At 46.9% G+C, this 17,714-nt stretch overlaps 3 protein-coding genes across 6 annotated transcripts; 1 reads left to right on the top strand and 2 right to left on the bottom strand.

Moving 5' to 3' along the window:
* Positions 1-64: 64 nt before the first annotated feature.
* On the bottom strand, positions 65-4,430 carry GATC (glutamyl-tRNA amidotransferase subunit C). Of its 4 annotated transcripts, XR_014785732.1 has the most exons (5): positions 4,232-4,366; positions 3,247-3,413; positions 2,989-3,117; positions 2,184-2,287; positions 1,259-1,413 (listed from the first exon to the last, which is right to left on the bottom strand). XR_014785732.1 is itself a non-coding variant. In XM_084819742.1 (4 exons), the coding sequence occupies exons 1-4, from the start codon at positions 4,413-4,415 to the stop codon at positions 1,352-1,354; spliced, it is 672 nt and encodes a 223-aa protein (XP_084675868.1). In that variant the 5' UTR covers positions 4,416-4,430; the 3' UTR covers positions 65-1,351. The 4 variants fall into 4 exon arrangements, 3 of the variants coding, with proteins under 3 accessions (XP_084675868.1, XP_084675869.1, XP_084675870.1); XM_084819742.1 differs by lacking the exon at positions 2,989-3,117 and having other exon boundaries at positions 65-1,413; positions 4,077-4,430; XM_084819743.1 differs by lacking the exon at positions 2,989-3,117 and having other exon boundaries at positions 65-1,413; positions 4,113-4,430.
* Positions 4,195-10,380, top strand: TRIAP1 (TP53 regulated inhibitor of apoptosis 1). Its single transcript, XM_084819747.1, has 2 exons — positions 4,195-4,636; positions 7,961-10,380. Exons 1-2 carry the CDS (start codon positions 4,487-4,489, stop codon positions 8,042-8,044), a joined length of 234 nt encoding a protein of 77 aa, XP_084675873.1. The 5' UTR covers positions 4,195-4,486; the 3' UTR covers positions 8,045-10,380.
* Positions 10,324-17,256, bottom strand: COX6A1 (cytochrome c oxidase subunit 6A1). Its single transcript, XM_084819745.1, has 3 exons — positions 17,106-17,256; positions 13,042-13,181; positions 10,324-11,557 (listed from the first exon to the last, which is right to left on the bottom strand). Exons 1-3 carry the CDS (start codon positions 17,218-17,220, stop codon positions 11,471-11,473), a joined length of 342 nt encoding a protein of 113 aa, XP_084675871.1. The 5' UTR covers positions 17,221-17,256; the 3' UTR covers positions 10,324-11,470.
* Positions 17,257-17,714: the final 458 nt, after the last annotated feature.

The raw sequence follows: 17,714 nt of genomic DNA, 5'->3' as shown, positions 1-17,714 counted from the left end.
GAGTAGAGGAAAAAGTACTGTACATCTAAAAATAAAACATTTACAGTATTTTTTCCTACAAGCACTATGGAGTAGCAGTGCTACCATTAAACCATAGTTTTCCCATATCTTGGCAGATGAGGACTAGTCCAGACTGCCTTTGAATCTGGGTAGGGGAAAAATGCTAGAGATCTACATCCCCCCATTTAAAGTTTTATCCTGGGCTAGGCATTAGTGCAGGGCCTATGACCACACCCCCTTTCCCCCAGCCATCAATTGCTTAGTGGTTTCTTGGCTTTTGCAGTTTTTTCCTCATTCTAAAAGGTTGAAATACTCCTCCTAAGGAGAGCTTTACACTAAAATATGCTGGGTTTTTTTTTTGCCTCCACCCACTTTTGCCTTCAGCCTCACCCATCACTGGAATGCAGGCTGAGCGCTTCTCCAAATTTAATTTGGCCTTTGGGCTGTCGTTTGACACCCCTGCCTTAGTGAGACAACCTTTTGTTGCCAAAATACTCCTCTCGCCCTCCCTCCCCCGCTCCATACTTGGGTATCTTCAAGAGTGCTGCAGGTCTGTGACAGCCTGCTCCCAACATTTATTTCAGTCTGTTTGTCACAGTACACCACAAGGCCAGGCACATGGTCTTGCAGTGTTATCTCTCCTTTTAATTTACAGTTGGAGAGTCAGTGTGACGGAGTGTGAAAGTCTCTGGGCCATTTAGGTTTTTATAAAGTGTTTCTCTATGCAGCTCTCTCCCCATCCCATGACTTCCACTTTTCTAGGGGCGGGCAACTTGTGGCCCTTGAGATATTTTGGCCTATAACTCCCATCAGCCCTAACCAGCATAGCCAAGGGTAAGGGATGATTGGAGTTGTGACCCTCCAGATGTTTTGGCCTACAAGTTGCTCAGCCCTGTTCTAGATCATAGCGTTTTCAGAATTAAAGAGTGTGTTTTTCTTTTCTGTGAAGGTCATTAAAATGTTTTAGTCACAATCAAACAGGTACATCCAAGCACCACTGAAAATAGCAGGCTTAAGCATGCTTAACTTTGGTCTGGAACTTTGCCCTCGTCTGGAGTTGTAAACATAGGGATGGATCCAGTTTTTGTCAGAGAACATCTACTGAAATCAATGGGAATCCCATTGATTTCAGTAGGTCTTTTCTATGAATACTCTAGATTCACTCCAATAGACAATATGTTTGAGGTTGCAAGGCTTAATAGACTAAACCAAGGCAGAATATCAATGGCAGTCATTTCAGAAAAAGAAAACGGAAATTGTGGAAGGATGTGGCAAAAGATTTAATTCCAGATGCATGGACTGGATTCCAGGTTCTAAAATCAGTGGTGGCATATGAAGTTGGATCTTCTGCCTAGGACTCTTCCCTCCGCAGAAAAGTCTCTCTGTCTTCCAGCTTTGGTAAAGGGATGTTACCTAATGCAAACAATAAAATTGGCTTGAATTTACTTCCAAGTACAGGTTTTACTTTGACAACTCCAGTCCTTCTCTCCTGCAACCAAGAGTGATTGTTGTAATACAATTAACACTGATGTAAAACTGAGTCAATTTTGTCTGCATTTGTGACGAGTAAGAAAATGGGGACTGAGTCCAGTGCTTCTCTGTAGGTGACTACAGCTGTTCTGTTTTCCTAGCCAATGCTTCCCATACTCAGCTGTGTGTGCTGCAAGTACAAGATACTAGGCGTAGAATTCTGCTTTCTAAGTATCTCAGCTTTCAGTTTTAAAACCTTCCAGCCCTTGCAGTGGTAAAAATGTACTTCAAATGTGGGAAATGCCTTGTAAATGCCCAGAAGCTGGGACAGTTTTTGAATAAGCTTTCCTATTGGCCAGCAGACATAGCTCTAGTGCCCTGTGTTGCTTCTTGTTAAAATCTGGGACTAGCAAAATTAGTATTCTGAAGTATAGCAGATACGCTATAGCAGATCAGCAACGGTATACTTACTTGCATAATTTCGACAGGTTACAAAAACCAGCACTGCGTAGAGGATTTGGTGCTTTTAGCATGGATTACAGACCTGCCCTCCTGTATAAGGATATTAGCTGAATTGTTAGGTTGCAGTTCTTGAGCTGAGGGGAGTTAGGAAGTATCAGTTTGGCAACAAGCGTACACACACAGCTAAATATTGAAAAGTTTCAAGCATCTTACAGCAAGGACCTAACTGCATGCGCAAAACAAGCTGTTACCTGGTGGAGCTACAAAATATTCTTCAACCGTCTGCTTAGCTTTCTTCAGTAACTCCTCTGCACAGTTGCCTTCTGTGATATTATCTTCCCTGAGATACAGATGCCTGGGGAGCACAAAGTTATTACTCGGCTTCCTAAATGTAGTATGGGAAATACAGAATCAAAGAAGTGCACAAGAGTCAGGCCGCACCACTTGACCTCCCGTGGCAAGAAGGAGTCAAGTGTGTGTGTGTGTAAATTATCATAACCTTTCAGTTGCGCTTTGGATGGTGGTATGTTATACGCTCAGACCCCTTACTACTTTCTTCGAAGGTAATCAAGAAACAAGAAAAGCTTTCCTCCCCTGTTCTGTCCTATATTACACTGACTTTGGATTAATGGTCTGATTACACGGACCACTGCAAGATGTGATTTGAATGTTGAGACTCCGCCGATGGAATACGGGAATACACTGTACCTAATTCATAAGAATGTAAGAATTGTCCTGCTGGACTAAATGTCTGTCTAGTCCAACATTCTGTCTCCAGAAGCTCTCAGCAGGGCATGAAGGGGGATGACCTGCCCTTGTTCTTTGTCATCGGAATCAAAGCTAGACTTCCTCCTAACACAGGAGTCCGCTTGGCTATCATGGCTAAAGATACTGACAGAGCTCCATGAATTCCTTAAATCCTAGGCTCCCTCTTGCTACTTGGGAATAAGCTCCTCTGAACTCAACGGGGCTCACTTCTAAGTAAACGTGCATAATCTTTCACTGAAGCTAGCAGCTGTCACAATTTTTAAAATATTTAAAATATTTCTAGGTCACCTTTCAATGCAGGATCTACCATCTTGTGAATCTTTTGGATATTTTCAGCCTGCTGCAGCACAAGAAATTGTATTCAGTCCAACAGCATTTCTAGAGGAACCCTTTGCTACATTTATATCTAGACTGTTTCTGTGGAGTAAAATGTAGATGTTTAAGTATGATAAGGCTTGTGCAGGGGAAACAAGCAACAAAACTAAGAGTAGAGAGAAGATCTGTGCAGAGACCAGGAAGTAAATTTAACTGCTAATAGGTGCTTACCTGTCTTCCAGTACGGAATCCATTGGCTCCACTCCATCTGTATTAACACTATGAAGTTGCTCAGCAAATTCAATTGCTTTCTCCAAACGTTCCACACCCTCCCAATTGCGAAAATCAACAAGCGCCAGACGCTCCAGATGATCCAGCAACTCCACAGTTACCTTTTTCTTCAGAAAGAAAAAAGTAATGTATTTAGGTCCTGCAAGGAGATTCTTACATGATAATGTGAGGGAAACAGCTATTCCTTTCTGAAAATCCTCAATTTTAAAAAAGTGTAATGGGGAGATTTTTCTTGTGATTTATTTTGGCTTTATTTACTGGTTTCCCCTTTTTTGCTTCCAAGTATACATGTTTAAGGTTGCAGTGTTCATTGACTAAACTAGTAAAAAAATTCACATTGCTGAAATACTTAATGGCGAAGAGCAATCGGCCAGCCTAGCCTGCCAAGCTAAATAATGTAGCAGTGCTTAATTTGTAGAAACAAACACCTTGTCTCTGGAAGCAACCTCCCCTAGTTCAGATGTGTGGGGACACTGTAATTCATAGGTAGCAGGACTGAGCCCAGGTCTTAAATGGGGGGGGGGGGAGAGAAGGGGTGAGTTCGCGCATGTTATGATTCGAAACCTTTTGTTCGATTATTAGCGTAGCGGGAAAGAAAAGCTGTGAATCTGGATTCTGGTCAGGCATAAATCCTGCCTCCGCCACAGACTCGCTTGCGAGGGGCGCGCGTGGGTGGGTGGAGAGAGCTCCAGCCCTGTGGCGCAGGCCTGTCCTCTTTGTGCAGTCAGATGCCTATTGCTGCGGATATCGGCACGGCGCAGGTGAAGCACCTTGAAGGGCTGCACTACAGGTGTTGCCATCCTCACCGGAGTCCGAAAGCCCTTCGCTAAGCGTGGGAGAACGGGAGAGGGACGCGCCCTGCGCAGCTCCTCGCTGGAACTGAAACCGGGCTCTGGGGCTGAGACACCCGCGGCCCCCTCCTCACCCGGCAGGCTCCTGCTTCCTCGGCCGGCGCGGAGGGGACCCCCGTGGGAGCAGCGCCGCGGGAGCAAAAGGCTGCGCGGAAGGCGCGGGACACCCGCTGGCTCCACATGCCGCCCTTCCGCCCGCCCGGAAGTCCGTCGGCCCGGGCTCCCGCTTCCGGGAGCAAAAGCGGAAATGGCGCCCATTAGCGGCGCCGCACTTCCTGCCGGCCGCCCCAGGCCCGCGGGGCTGCGTCGTCCCGGGTGCCGCCGCCGCCATGAACAGCGTGGGCGAGGCCTGCACGGAGCTGAAGCAGGAGTACGACCAGTGCTTCAACCGCTGGTTCGCCGAGAAGTTCCTGAAGGGGGAGAGCAGCGGCGGCGACCCCTGCGTCCAGCTCTTCAAGCGCTACCAGCTCTGCGTCCAGGCAAGGGCGGGAGGAAGGGTGCCTCTGGGCGCGTGCAGAGCGAGAGGCTCGAGCTGTGGAAGGCCGCGAAGCCCCCGCGTCAGCTGTCGTCTCTCCCCTGCCAGGCTCAAGGGGCCTCTAGCTGAGTGGTCTGGCGCGTAACTCTCGCTTTAGGCGGAGACAGCCCCAAGTTCGAATCGCCGGGGCAGCCCTTGCTCCGGGGGCGGGGCGGGCATCTCGTTAGGACAGCCCTCCCCAACCTGGAGCCCTCTGATGTGTTGGTCTGCAACTCCCGTCATCCCCAGCCAGCAGGCTAGTGGGCAGGGAGTTGCAGTCCAGCATCAGCAAGTTGGGGAAGGCTGCTTTGGCAACTGAAGGGCAAAGGGTGCACGCTTTGCGTGTGAGAGGTGGTGTGGTGCAGTGGTAAAGTCTGCTGGACTAGGGTCATTTGCCCATGAAGCTCACTGGGAGACCTTGGGCCAGCTGCTGTCTTTCACCCTCAGGGACTTAGGGGTGGTTATGAGGTGGGGAGCTGTGCACACTCTCCTGATATTCTTTAAGGAACGGCTGGATAATAATTTAACATATTCACAAAACCCCAGATTTGATCCCTGGACTTTCTGGCTAAAGAGATTTGGGTTGATACTTGGGAAGACCTCCAAACTCTCTCCCTGAAACTTTGGAGCATGGGGTCTCCAAACTTCTTGGGCCACTGGGCACATGTGGAATTTTGAGAAAGGATCCTAGGCATGATCACAAAATAGCTGCTATGGTGGGCATGGCCAATTACACAACACCCGTTTTACAGAATGGGAAATGGGTAAGGCTACAAGACAAGTAACTTGCCCAAGAGCCTGAAGACAAGGCCGAGGTGGGGTCTGAGCCTTAGAACACAAAACTACTCCTTTGAACCCACAGGTCTGTCTCTCATTCAAGAATACACATACCCCTCCCAAAACCACATATACAGCCTTTCCCTGCTTTCTCCCCCCAACCCCATTGGGTCAATGAGTGCTGCACACCTCCCTAATCTGTCCTGTTGCTCTTCACAGCCCAGCCCAGCCCTAGTCTCCCTGCTTCTTCCTCCCCCACTTCAGGTCACCCTGAGCTCTCCTGGCCTCACTCCCAGCCTCCCCACTTCCTTTTGCCCCTCCATCGGATCACCTCCAATTTTCCCCACAGTCATTTCCAGCCCTCTCCTAGTTGCCCAGCTGCCACCCCTAAGCCTCCCAACTTAAGAGGCAGCAGGAATGTGATCTGCCCATTCCTTCCTTTTTCCTGGGTGGCCAGGAGTGCAAAATGGTGGCCTCCAAGTCATGCTCAGTTTCCCAAATGTGGATTCTTCGCAGTTTGGGGTTGTTGTTTTTTCTATAGTGTGTTTCTGGGCTCATTCTGCTAGATGCTGTACCAGTCAGTGAATGTACTTCAAAAACCAATATATGAAAGAATTATTGTAGGTTATCTTGCCACTATATGTGATGGAACAATGTGTTTCTTTTCTTAAATCAAAAAAAATCCTTAGAGACATGATTCTATGGAACTCACTGCCAGTTTTTAATAGAGTTCCTAATTAGGCCTTACTGTTAGGGAATACTGCCTCAGCTGTAAAACCTTTAACCACTACCACCCAAATAAAACCTCTATACCTAAAAGAAACTCAGTAGCCTGGTTCCTGTGGCACAGGTATGGGATTGACACCACGGCTAGACACAACCTTTAAAAATGAAAAAAATACGATGTTTATTAAGGGACATTATTTACAAAAAGGAATAAAACGTCACTCTTTAAATAACAGGCTGAGATTGCTTAAAGGTTCTTAAAGTAAATACGTGAATGGATAAGAGAGTCTTCCCCAGCTAAATAAGCACTCAGTAGCTTTTCCTTCAGACCAGATTTCCTTAAACTCCACTCCAACCAATTCTTCACAAACAGAAAAAGTTGCTGCATACCAGGATGCTTCAGGGACTACTTGCTAAAATTCTCCCTGGTCAGACATAAAATAGGAACTTGACATGCATTCTCTATAACTTGGTTTCCTCATAAAATTATCGTGTTTGGTCTATTAACTTTAAAAGTATCATTTATTCAGATAATTACACATTTAATTTTAATGATGCTACGAGCAAACCAAGTTATACATAGTACCTTTTATGTTCCTAATGTAACTAAAGGTGCAATCCTATGCATATTTAGACAGAAAAGAGTCCTACAACTCCCAGCATGCCCCAGCCAGCAGTGCCAGCTGGGGCATGCTGGGAGTTGTAGGACTCTTCTGTCTAAACATGCATAGGATTGCATCTTAAGGGACTTTAGATCAGTACAGAGCACTAAAAATATAAGCGTTGCATATTTTTCCATTTCCCCCTCAATTTTGTTTTCCAAAACACTGGGGGGAAAACATTTCCCCCATGGCTTCAGCATTTCTGGCAATTGGATATCTCCACATGAGGCTGCCCTTGAAGGGTGTTGGAAAACTTCAGCCAGTGCAGAATACAGCAGCCAGGCTACTTTCTGATGAGTGCTTTGTTGCCCATATTCCACCAGTCTTGCATCAGTTGCACTGGCTGCCAGTCTATTCCTTGGCACAATTCAAGATGCAGGTGCTTACCTATAAAGCTCTATGTTGGGGTCTTCCACATGATGCCCGTGGGAACCTCAAATGGTGCCTGCAAAACTTTCCACTCCTTGCCCCCTTCAAAAAATTATTTTTAATAAATAACTTGAAATTTTTAGGGTGTCAGGTTCTCTTTCCTACCTGCCACTGATCAGGGGGCAGGAAGAGAAAGAATAGGTGCTTCCTTACCCCACCCAGTCTTCTTCACTCCACACAGAAAGAAGTAAGGAATTTGTCTTGAAGAAGCTGTTTCTGCTTCCCCTCCCGGTGCAAGATGGCTCTTCGGAAGCACCTTTGGTGGCGGTTGGGCTCAGGAGGGGCCCCATGGCATGGAATGGTGGCAGCTCTCCAAGCTGGTCCTGCTTCTACTTCACACACACACCCTTCTACCAGGTCCAGATGTACCAAGAAGAAAAGGAGTGTGTATAGAACTGCAGCCTGGGTTACAATTGGGAAATGAGGATTAAGGGGTTAAACCAGATGCCTCATGAAAAAAATAGTTCTTGAAGGATTTAAAGCAAGGATACTGCACCAAGCCCTAGAAAGGAGTTCCATACAGTGGAGGGAGAACAGGCCGAGTTGTGCCTCTGAATTTTGCAGTTGCTATTGTATGGATGATCCAAAACCTCCTTCTCAAGTTTAATCTGGAGTCTCAGTGCTTGGTATAATTTAAATGAAGTTCTCTGAGCAACCTTGGAATTCTTAATAGGTTTCCTTTTCTCCCCTCCCAGAAAGCTATTAAGGAGAAGGACATACCCATCGAAGGGCTGGAATTCATGGGCCCCAGCAAAGGAAAGTCTGAAAACTCTTCCTGACCATGAAGACACCAGAAAAAGGATCTCTTGAACACTGAAAAACAGCTGGGCTAAAACTGGTTGGCTGCTGAACAAGATTCTGACTAGCTAGATTTTCTCGGTGGATGGTGAAATAACAAGGACTCTTCACCATGGCAACATCTACCCCATAAATCCAGGAGCTGCAGTTTCATTTTTAGTAGCAGCTGTGGAAGGTTTTCATCATCATGTATGGGGAAGAGGGACTCTTTCAGATTTACAGTTGAATGTATTTCTAGCAATGGAATCAGGTAGGCCCTTATCAAGTAGACCCTGGTTTCTCAGCTGATTGCTTTTATTTATGTAATCTTAACTGTAAATGTTAAAATGAATGTCAGGGGGTCTGACTGATCCATTAATTGATGTGTTCTGTTGAAATTCTGGTTTCTTAAATCTTTTCTGTCCATCAGTGCCACTTAAATGCCTCCTTTTAGGGTGTAGTGGTGTATTTAAGGAAAAATGATGCAGCATTCAAGCATAGTGATGGTACAGGATGGTTGTGCATTTCTCTGAAGAGGGCCTCGGGTTATGTGTGCTTGTTATCCAAAGTATTGTAAAATCCTGTTTCTCTGCCAAAGTCACAAGCCTGATGAAAACATTTTAGGTGTACAACAGTTCCTTTTTTCCAGAGGGAGATAAAACACATGCTTAGAATTTGCCTTCCACTTGTTAGATTTGGCCAGTGATCATGAAGGGGAGCCCCGCCCCCCTTTCATGTTCACTGAGGGGGAAACTTCTAACAATAGTATGTACCTATAGCTCATTCTTTGAAAGGAAGGTGCTATTACTCCTTTCTGTCTCATGCACTGGTGCAGTACATTCTGGCATGTAAACCTAGAAAATGAGGGATATTTATGCACCATGAGGTGCAAGTGTAAAGCCAATTCGTTTCACTTAGCCAAAATCACAAATCGTTAAAACGAGTCAGCTGCCTATATATATATATATATATAGAAACAAAATCTAGAACTGAAACAAGTAGGTAGTTAGTATAAGCAAGTATCTTAAGGGCACAATCCTATGCATGTTTAGACAGAAGTCCTACAACTCCCGGCATGCCCCATATCCTAAACATACATAGGATTGCACTCTTAAGTCATAAACCCTCACTATACTAGTTTGAAATGCAGTATGTACGCAACCATACTGAGGCAGCTGGGTTGAACCCCCTCAAAACTAGGAAAAGTCCAGCTCTGTGGGAAAGTTTTGTGCACCTCTCGCCTTTATTTTCTTGTTTGCGCCATCTTAGGAGATGCTGTCCTGCCATCCATCTGTTGCAACCAGTCATTACCTTGTAATTTGCTGCAGAAATTGGTTTTAAATAGAATGCTAAAATGATGTGCGACTCCCCCACCCCATTGATGGCCTCACAGGTTTCAGATTCTGAGACAGAGCAGAAACCTCTGAACTGTGTTTCCTATTAACTTGGAACTTGTCAGCAAATTCCTTTCCTTCAAAAAAGGCAGTTTTGAAGGAAAAATCCTAGGCACTAAACTTAAATTTGGAAGTAGGCTTATTGCTTTCATCTTGGAACAACAATCACTTGCACACATTGTCACATGCTAATGTACAATGGGTGAATCTACAGAAATTTCCTGCAGCCCCCACAAAGATGATCATATTAATTCTGCTTGTGTGGATGTAAGAAAAGATCGGGTTATTTTTTAAAACAAATTTTAAAGGTCCACCTCTAAAGGGAGAAGGACCTGGGTGGACAGTTGCAGCAGGCCCCCCCATGCCTCTGGTCCCCACCCCAACTTAGCATCCCTCTACAATGCTCCATTGGGTCTCAGAAGCATTTGGGGGGAAAGATGGTGACTGCAGCCACCCCATCTCAGCACTTCTGTTTTCAGCATCACCTCTCCCCAAAGTGCCACCCTAGGGGGACCCCGCCCCCCATGCCTACCAGGCATGGGGCCTGGTGTTGATGTGCCTAGCTTGACTTTTCTTTTAAAGTCCCAGCCCTGAGAGATGCAGTAGGCTGGGCTACTACAACAGTGGCGGCCTTTCCCTGCTGCTGCCTGCCCTTGCCCTCCATTATCTTGGTGGCAGTGGTAGGTGCGGTGTGCAGAGGGCACCTTGCCCAGGCTTCCTCGAAGCTGGCACTGGGCCTGTGTAGGAATGACCTACATATTCTTAACAGAAGAAAAAATGTTACCCCAGGTTTGTTGCAGGTGTGAAAGTGTTCTTGCAGTAGAAAGTGCCTTATAACATGACTGAGCAGCTGTGTAGGTTGTCTTCTATGTGCAATAATGGGAATTAAATTAAAATTAATTTAATTAAATTGAAATTAAACATACAGAACTGCAGCAGCTTGTAGTAGGCTTTACATTTTTTTGGTATTGCTTTGGAGAAAAGGTAGACATACATTTCTATATAATTGTTGCAGCTATTTACCTGAGGACATGTTTTTCCAGTGGTGCTACTCTGACTCCTTCCCCACATTGGCAATAGACTTTCTGGCTGTCAGAATTGTTACACTGAAAATGTGGTAGGAGCACTCCAAAAGCACAGTGTAAAATGCTACTAATAGTGATGCGTTGAACTAGAACAGGGGTGAAGCACCTCCCCACCCCACCCCTTTGAGGGCCGCATTCCCTTGGACATCATCTCAAGGGCTGCATGCCAACAGTGGGTGGAGCTGGAGCCTTCCCACACTCACACACATCCCATCTCCTATTCACACATATCACCCATCCTCCTCTCCTTCCCTCTGCAGCTGCCTCCCCACCTCCCAGGGCAAATAGACTTAGAAAATCCCTACCAATGGGACCCTTTCCCCTCAAATGTAATTACCAACCAGTGGTGAGGGGCAGATGGTGGTGGCAGCATGTAAGGAGGGGAGAACCCTTCCCTTCACAGCTGCTATGGTCTCCCCATCCCTGCTCTAGGGTTGCAGCCCTTTTCACTCCAGGAAGATGTGGAGAGTGTATAATAAGAGCTCACCCGTCAGGAGAACTAGGTTATCACTGTGTAAATAAGCAGGTTTAATATACTGCATAGTTCCATCTCACCTCTTTGCTTAAGCACCAAGCAATATGGGTGCTAGTTCATATCCCCATTTTTCCTTCCATCCCAGAAGAACCCTCTGCCACAGCGGTGCAAGTGCTCTCTTGTACAAACACTGCAGCTTCCTCCCAGGCTCAAAGGTGTGGCTTCTCCAAAGACACTAAATAAGATAGTCTTGAACTGGGTGGTTAAGAGAATTCACGGAAAAGTTTGGATGGAATATTTTTATTTTTTTTTTAGGTGACCTCAGAAGATACAGGCTGTAGAGGTCAGAATGCCTTTCGTAATTTGATAGTACAAGGAATGCAGAACATTTATATATATATATATTGTGGGTCCCAGCCTGGGTTCTGGTCCAGCTACCTTAAGTGGTCCATGGTGCTGCTGTGATCCGCTTACTTAATGGTCATCTTCATAGCCAGTTGGGAGGGGGTTAACATGTGCGTTGTGGAAAAGAGTGTGGTTCCCATCGCCCCAAGGGAAGGGCTGTAAAGAGGAGAGAGATGGCAGTTTTAGCCTGCTACAGCTCTGGAATACAGCTCTTTATAACAGCTTGCTTATGTATCATTACATTCATATCCCGCCTTTTTATGTCCAAGGAACCCAATACAGGTAACATGATTATCCTCTCCATTTTATCCCCACAACAACCCTGTGAGGAAGGTTAGGCTGAGAGCTAGTGACTGGCCCAAAGTCACTCAGTGAGCTTCATGGATGACTGAGGTCTAGAACCGAGTCCCAGTCCAACACTCAAACCACTACACTATCCTGGATCTTTTTTTAATATATAAACTGAGGAAACACGGTAACAGCTCCAAACGAATGGGGAATATGTGGCTACAACTCCCATCAGCATAGCCAAAGTTGAGTGGTGATGGGAGTTGCAGTCAAACAACACAAGAGCCACATATTCCCCATCTCTGGCTGTAAAAAAATGTTTCAGAAATGAATCTTGCAAACTTCGGTATAACAGAGTATGTAGAATAGTGGCTTCATTCAGCACAAGAATGAGAGCAGGGACACCTTAGGGTTCAGAAAGTACAGTTCTAACCTTACTTACAGACAAGTTTATAGCCTCCTTTTCAAGAGTTGTTCTCAAAGCAGGTTACACTACTAATAAAATGGATGGCTCAGCTTGCAGGCTTCATGCAGCCCCCAAAGGCTGGGGTGGTGGTCGTCACCACCGCATGGCTGAAATCCCAGCAACTGCTGGGAAACAAGGTGCATGTGGAGCATGCACTTAGTTTCCCAGTAGAATTAGGCTCTCTGCATTTGGTGGGCTGTCAGGAGCACAATTCTCCACTCCCAACAAAGAGGGTGTTTTAACCTTCATCCTTGTTGGATCTGAAGGCTTCCATCAATGCATTTGGGCTGTAAGACCCAAGGGAAGGGTGGATAGAGCCTCGGTTGTCAGACTGCACCACAGCTCTATGGTTTGCATGCTGCCACTTTACAGCTGTTTTGCATGTAAAAGGTTCTCCGGCCTCTCCAGGTAGGCCTGGAAAAAACTACCTGACATCCCAGAGAGATGTTGCTGCCAGTCAGCGTTGACAATACTGGACTAGATGAACCAATGGTCTGACTGAGTACAAGCCAGATTTGAGTTCGAAATAAAAGGGTTTTTTTATCCTAGTATTACACATGGGTAATCCCACCCAAAAGCTCCCTTTCAACTAACAAAGATGGGTGGCACTGGCTATGGATCAAACTACATATTGGATGAGAATTGGATTTTTAAGAGACCTTAACTGAAACTTTTTTCAAGAGAGCCCACCACCCAGGAAGCTTACAATGGGAACTTCATGTCTCTGTCCCTCTATGTGTATATATGCCTCAGCCATAAAATGTTTTCAATCTGGTAAAGACAACACTTGAGGGCATTAAACATAGGCACATCTATTTCGGTTTGGTCAAACTTCTGCAAAGTCTAGAAGAACAAGACTTGCTTAGGGATATTTTGAGTCCAATACCTTGCTCCGTATGCGAAGATGTGAGTAAGGAATGAATGGTGGCCGTTCATGCTCGTGCTGAGCCTTCAGGTAGCAGTTCAGCATGCAGACAGCAACTCCAGGGAGAGCAACCACAAAGGAGAGGATCTTCCATGTACGAGCTAATTGAGAGAATGCACACACAGGCCACACCTCAAGGTTTGCTTGTTCTTTGCCCAGAAATAAAGAGCACAGCACTGACACAACAAGCCTGTGTCCTTAGGGTACAGCCCATCATACTAACTGGCCAACAACTTCAGTATGTTTCAGATCTGCATGCAGGCATTCATGATGGAGAAAGACTGATGGACAGAGCTGCCTACAGTATATCTGAACCAAGTTTGGGCTGGGGGTGGGGAGAACCTTGGCTCAAGTTCTGCTCTTTCCTTTAAAGTGGCAGGTGCCCATTTGTTTGACTGCGGTCTCACTTTGCTTTTCAATTTGGTCAATAGTAACTACAGTCTGGGAACTCTGGAGCAGAGCTAGGGAACTCTTGACTTCCTAGGTGTCAATAAAAACCCCAAACACATTTACAGATGCTTAGACATCTAGGCACCTGGGATCCTTGCTGCCCTACTACACAGCCAGACCTCTACCAGATTTCCTCACTAGGCTCTCCGAAAATGTACACTTGCTCTCACAAAAGGCGCACTTGAGACTTCAGACGAGGACACACACGAGTCACGTCTCACCGCAGCTGTGAACTCACTGCATAACCTCAGGCAAGCTACTGTTCTCACTGCCTGAGCCCTGCTTAGAGATATGAAGGCCCAGGGGGAAAAAAATGGAAGAAGGGGGGGATTTCCCCCCTCCTTTTTTTGAAGGACCTTTTTTGTCGTGTCATTCCCCTCCCCCCCCCCCCCAACTGGGAAACTAACTTTTGGATTACGGAATATTTTATGAATGTTTAGCCGTACCTTCTCTGATTTGGTATTTATTATCCAGGGTGTTCGTGTATTCCTCCCCAGCCTTTACTCCCCACAAACAATTTCTAAAAACTACATAATAGGAAAACTTTTATAAGATGCCTAGAGATTTGTGGCCATTTTGAAGACATAGGCAGAAGATTTTTTAAAATCCTCTCTTACGGGGATAGTTCTTCCATTCCTTATTAAAATTATTGATCTAATGTAGCTTTTACTGAGAGTCATTGGATGCTCCAAGTCATGTTTGGTTTCCCAAATGTGCAATCTTGAACGTTTGGGTTTCGTTCTATAGAGTCCTGTGTTTCTGAGCTTGTTCTGGTTAGATGCTGTAACAGTCAGTTAATGTACTTCTAAAACCCATATGTGACAGAAACACTGTAGGATATCCTGCCACTACATACGATGCAACAACATGTAGGTTATCCCATCTGTGTTTCTTTTTAAAAACAACAACTTTGAAGCATGGGTCTATGGAACTCACTGCCAGTTTTTCATAAAGTTCCTGATTACGCCTTTAGGAAATGCTGCCTCAATTATAAAACCTTCAATTGCTACCACCCAAATAAAAGCTCCATTGTTGTTGTTGTTCAGTCGTTCAGTCGTGTCCGACTCTATACCTTTTAAAAAAAACCCTCAGCAGCTGAGTTCTTATGGCATAAGAATGGGATTGAACCACTAAAAATAACCTTGCAAATGAACCAAAAATAAGATGTTTCTTAAGTGGAACCATTTACAAAAGGGAATAAAATGTCACTCTTGAAATAGGCTGATACTGCTTAAAGCAGGGGTGGGGAACCTCTTTCAGCCTGAGGACCGAAATCCATTTCAAAGAAGCTCTCAGGGGCCACATTCCAAGGGGCAAAACAGAAATACCAGTATATTTTTGCTAAAAACTCTTACGGCAAGTAACTAAGCCTTAGAAGAGGCATAACCGCTCAGAATGGGGGGAAATGGCACATAAGCCAGAAAACCATCAAAACTATTGCTGGTTCGAGGAAAGGGGGGGAAAGACCAGGGTCTTCTGGGGATCCCTGGAGAGCGAGATTTGTTCCCTGGGCCTGAGGTTCTACACATCTGGATTAAAGGTTCTTAAAGGAAATACACTTGGTTACCATCCCTAATAGAGTCTTCCCCAGCTAAACAAGCTCTCAGTAGCTTTTCCTTCAGACTGGATTTCCCTGAACTCCACCCCAACCAAGTCTTCAAAAACAGAAAAAGATGCTGCATACCAGGATGCTTCAGGGACTACTTGCTGAAATTCCCTCTGGTCAGACATAAAATAGGAACCTAAAATGTACTACATACAACTTGGTTTGCTCATAAAATCATCATGTTTTGTATATTAAGTTTAAAAGTATATTCAAACAATAAGTTTACATGTAAATGTTCTTAACCTTAATGATCATTGTACGAGCAAACCAAGTTATACATAATACATCTTATGTTCCTAAAGTAACAGAGTGTCTTTAGATCTGTAAAGAGTGCTAAAAATGCATATTTTTCCATTCTCCCCACAACCCCAAATTTTTGTTTTTATGAAAAATTATTTTTCATGACTTCAACATTTCTCAAACCTTTACATCTCTCGCCCTGTTCCTCCCCACCATCTGTATTACGCTGATAATACTGGCAAGGGAGAGAAGCAAAATCTAAAGCTTAAAGTTCAGCAAAGTAAAGAAAATCTCATTGTAGAAGTCTCTTATGTATTCCAGCTCAGTTTCTGTGGAAACACACACAGTGAAGATCAGTCCCAAAACAAGGTGAGATTCCTCGGCTTTGGGATAAGGATACATCTACAGTTGCACTCCCCCTCCCCTCATTGCAGCTAGTAGCTCAAGGATTTTTTGTATGGTGTTGCCTTTCTGTTTCTATAAAGTATGTGGGGTGCTTCTAACACCCTAAAATGCTTCATAAATGCATCATGATTCACCTAGAAACCTATGCATGAAGCAGAGTTGGGAAGGGGAGCATTTCAAATAGAAGAGGACAAGGACAGGGCATGCTCATACTGGCGAGGGCTTCCAAAGGGTTTCCTACATAAGATCCTACTGGGTCAGGCTGGTGCAGCATTCTCCAATCTGGTGCTCTCCAGATGTCTTGCACTATAGCTTCAAGCATTCCTGAACATCGGCCATTCCAGCATTCCTGAACTCCATGGGAGTTCAAGTCCAAAACATCTGGAGGCCACCAGGCTGGGGAAGGCTAAGATGGAAATTCATCTTGTCCAAGATTGTTACCAATAGGGCAGAAAGGCACCATCTGTCAGTGCCTGGTACATTGCTTCTGAACCTAGAGGCTCCATTTGGCTGCCATAGTTATGGAAAGAACTTTCTTCATCCATACATTTCCCTATAAATTCTTTTTAAAACCACCTAAGTGAAACTTACTTATTTAAGGATAAAACCCTCCCATCTTGGGGCAGTGAGTTCCACAAGCTTACAATGCACAGCGCTGAGGTCTTTTAACACAGCCTTTCCCAACCCAGTGCCCTGTCCCCTCACACTGAAGTGCCCCTGCCATACTGAAGACACTGCAACAGCCTTCCCCAATCCGGTGGCCTCCAGATGTGTTGTATAACTCCCAGCATCCATGCTCACTGGGAACTGCTGAGAGCTGTAGCCCAACACATCTGGCAAGCACTGGACTGGAGAAGGCTGCCTTAACACGTTTATGCTAAAACTTCTGTCCATCACCTTCTCTGGGCGACCCTGCGTGAGGAGAAAGAGGAGACCACCACCACCCCCGGTGCCGTGCCAGTTGTTGTTTCTCGCATTCCACTTCCCACAATGATCAGCCTCTGGCCAACGCTTGTTGTTAGCCCCGAACATCTGGCACAAAGGGGCTGACGAGCCTCCACCAACATGGCGCACTCCGGATGTGTTGGGACCGCAGCTCCCATCACTCCCGCGCCAGCTATACTGTTGGCCGTGTTGGCTGGGGGCGATGGGGGTTGCAGTCCAACACATCCGGAGGGCGCAGGCCGGGGGAGGCTGGGGCTGCCTGACACCGCCCGTGGGGAGCTACTGAGACACCAGCGCGCGAAGGCTCCGCGGGCGGCCAGGCCCAAGGTCACCCCCACAGGCCGCCCGGCCCGGCCCGGCCCGGCCCGGCCCGACTTACTCGACCCGGCCTCTCCGTGCCCTGCCGCGGCTGCCGCTGACAGCGACCTCCTCAGCCCGGCCCGGGGAGCCTCGGCCGCCAGCCGCCGGGAGACCTTGCCGAGCGCCGCCGCCATCGCCGCCGCCCGTCGGCTCCGCGACTTCCGCCGCTCGCTCGCCCGCGCGGAACCGGAAACGGGGGGGCGGGGACCGGCGCGGGCTGAGGACGTCAGACTCCGGCCGCGGCGCGCGGGACGCCCTCGGCGCAGAGCCGTGGCGCCGGGCTCGCGCGCGCGCCTCGCCTCGCCTCGCCTCGGGCGGGAGGCCGAGCGCTGCCCAGAAACCGGCGGCGCGATCCCCAGTGCCCCGGCGGGGCTTCTCCGGGCCGCCCCCGCCGGCCGCCCCCCGAACGCTGCGCGGGTTCCGGGCGGCGACGTCCGCCGCTCGCAGCCCCGCCGCCTCTCGGCGCTGGCGAGGCAGCTCCAGGAGGAGCTCCAGGAGGAGCTCCAGGAGGAGCTCCAGGAGGAGCTCCAGGAGGAGCTCCAGGAGGAGCTCCAGGAGGAGCTCCAGGAGGAGCTCCAGGAGGAGCTGGAGGGCCGGCCGTCGGCGGCGGGGCTTGTGCGGCCCCTCG

This window comes from Heloderma suspectum, chromosome 13 (assembly GCF_057233095.1).
Source record: "Heloderma suspectum isolate Gila_16-S chromosome 13, 16-S_ref, whole genome shotgun sequence".
Taxonomy (NCBI): domain Eukaryota; kingdom Metazoa; phylum Chordata; class Lepidosauria; order Squamata; family Helodermatidae; genus Heloderma; species Heloderma suspectum.
Note: the sequence above shows the minus strand (reverse complement) of the source record. Positions and strands in the feature narration are given on the sequence as shown.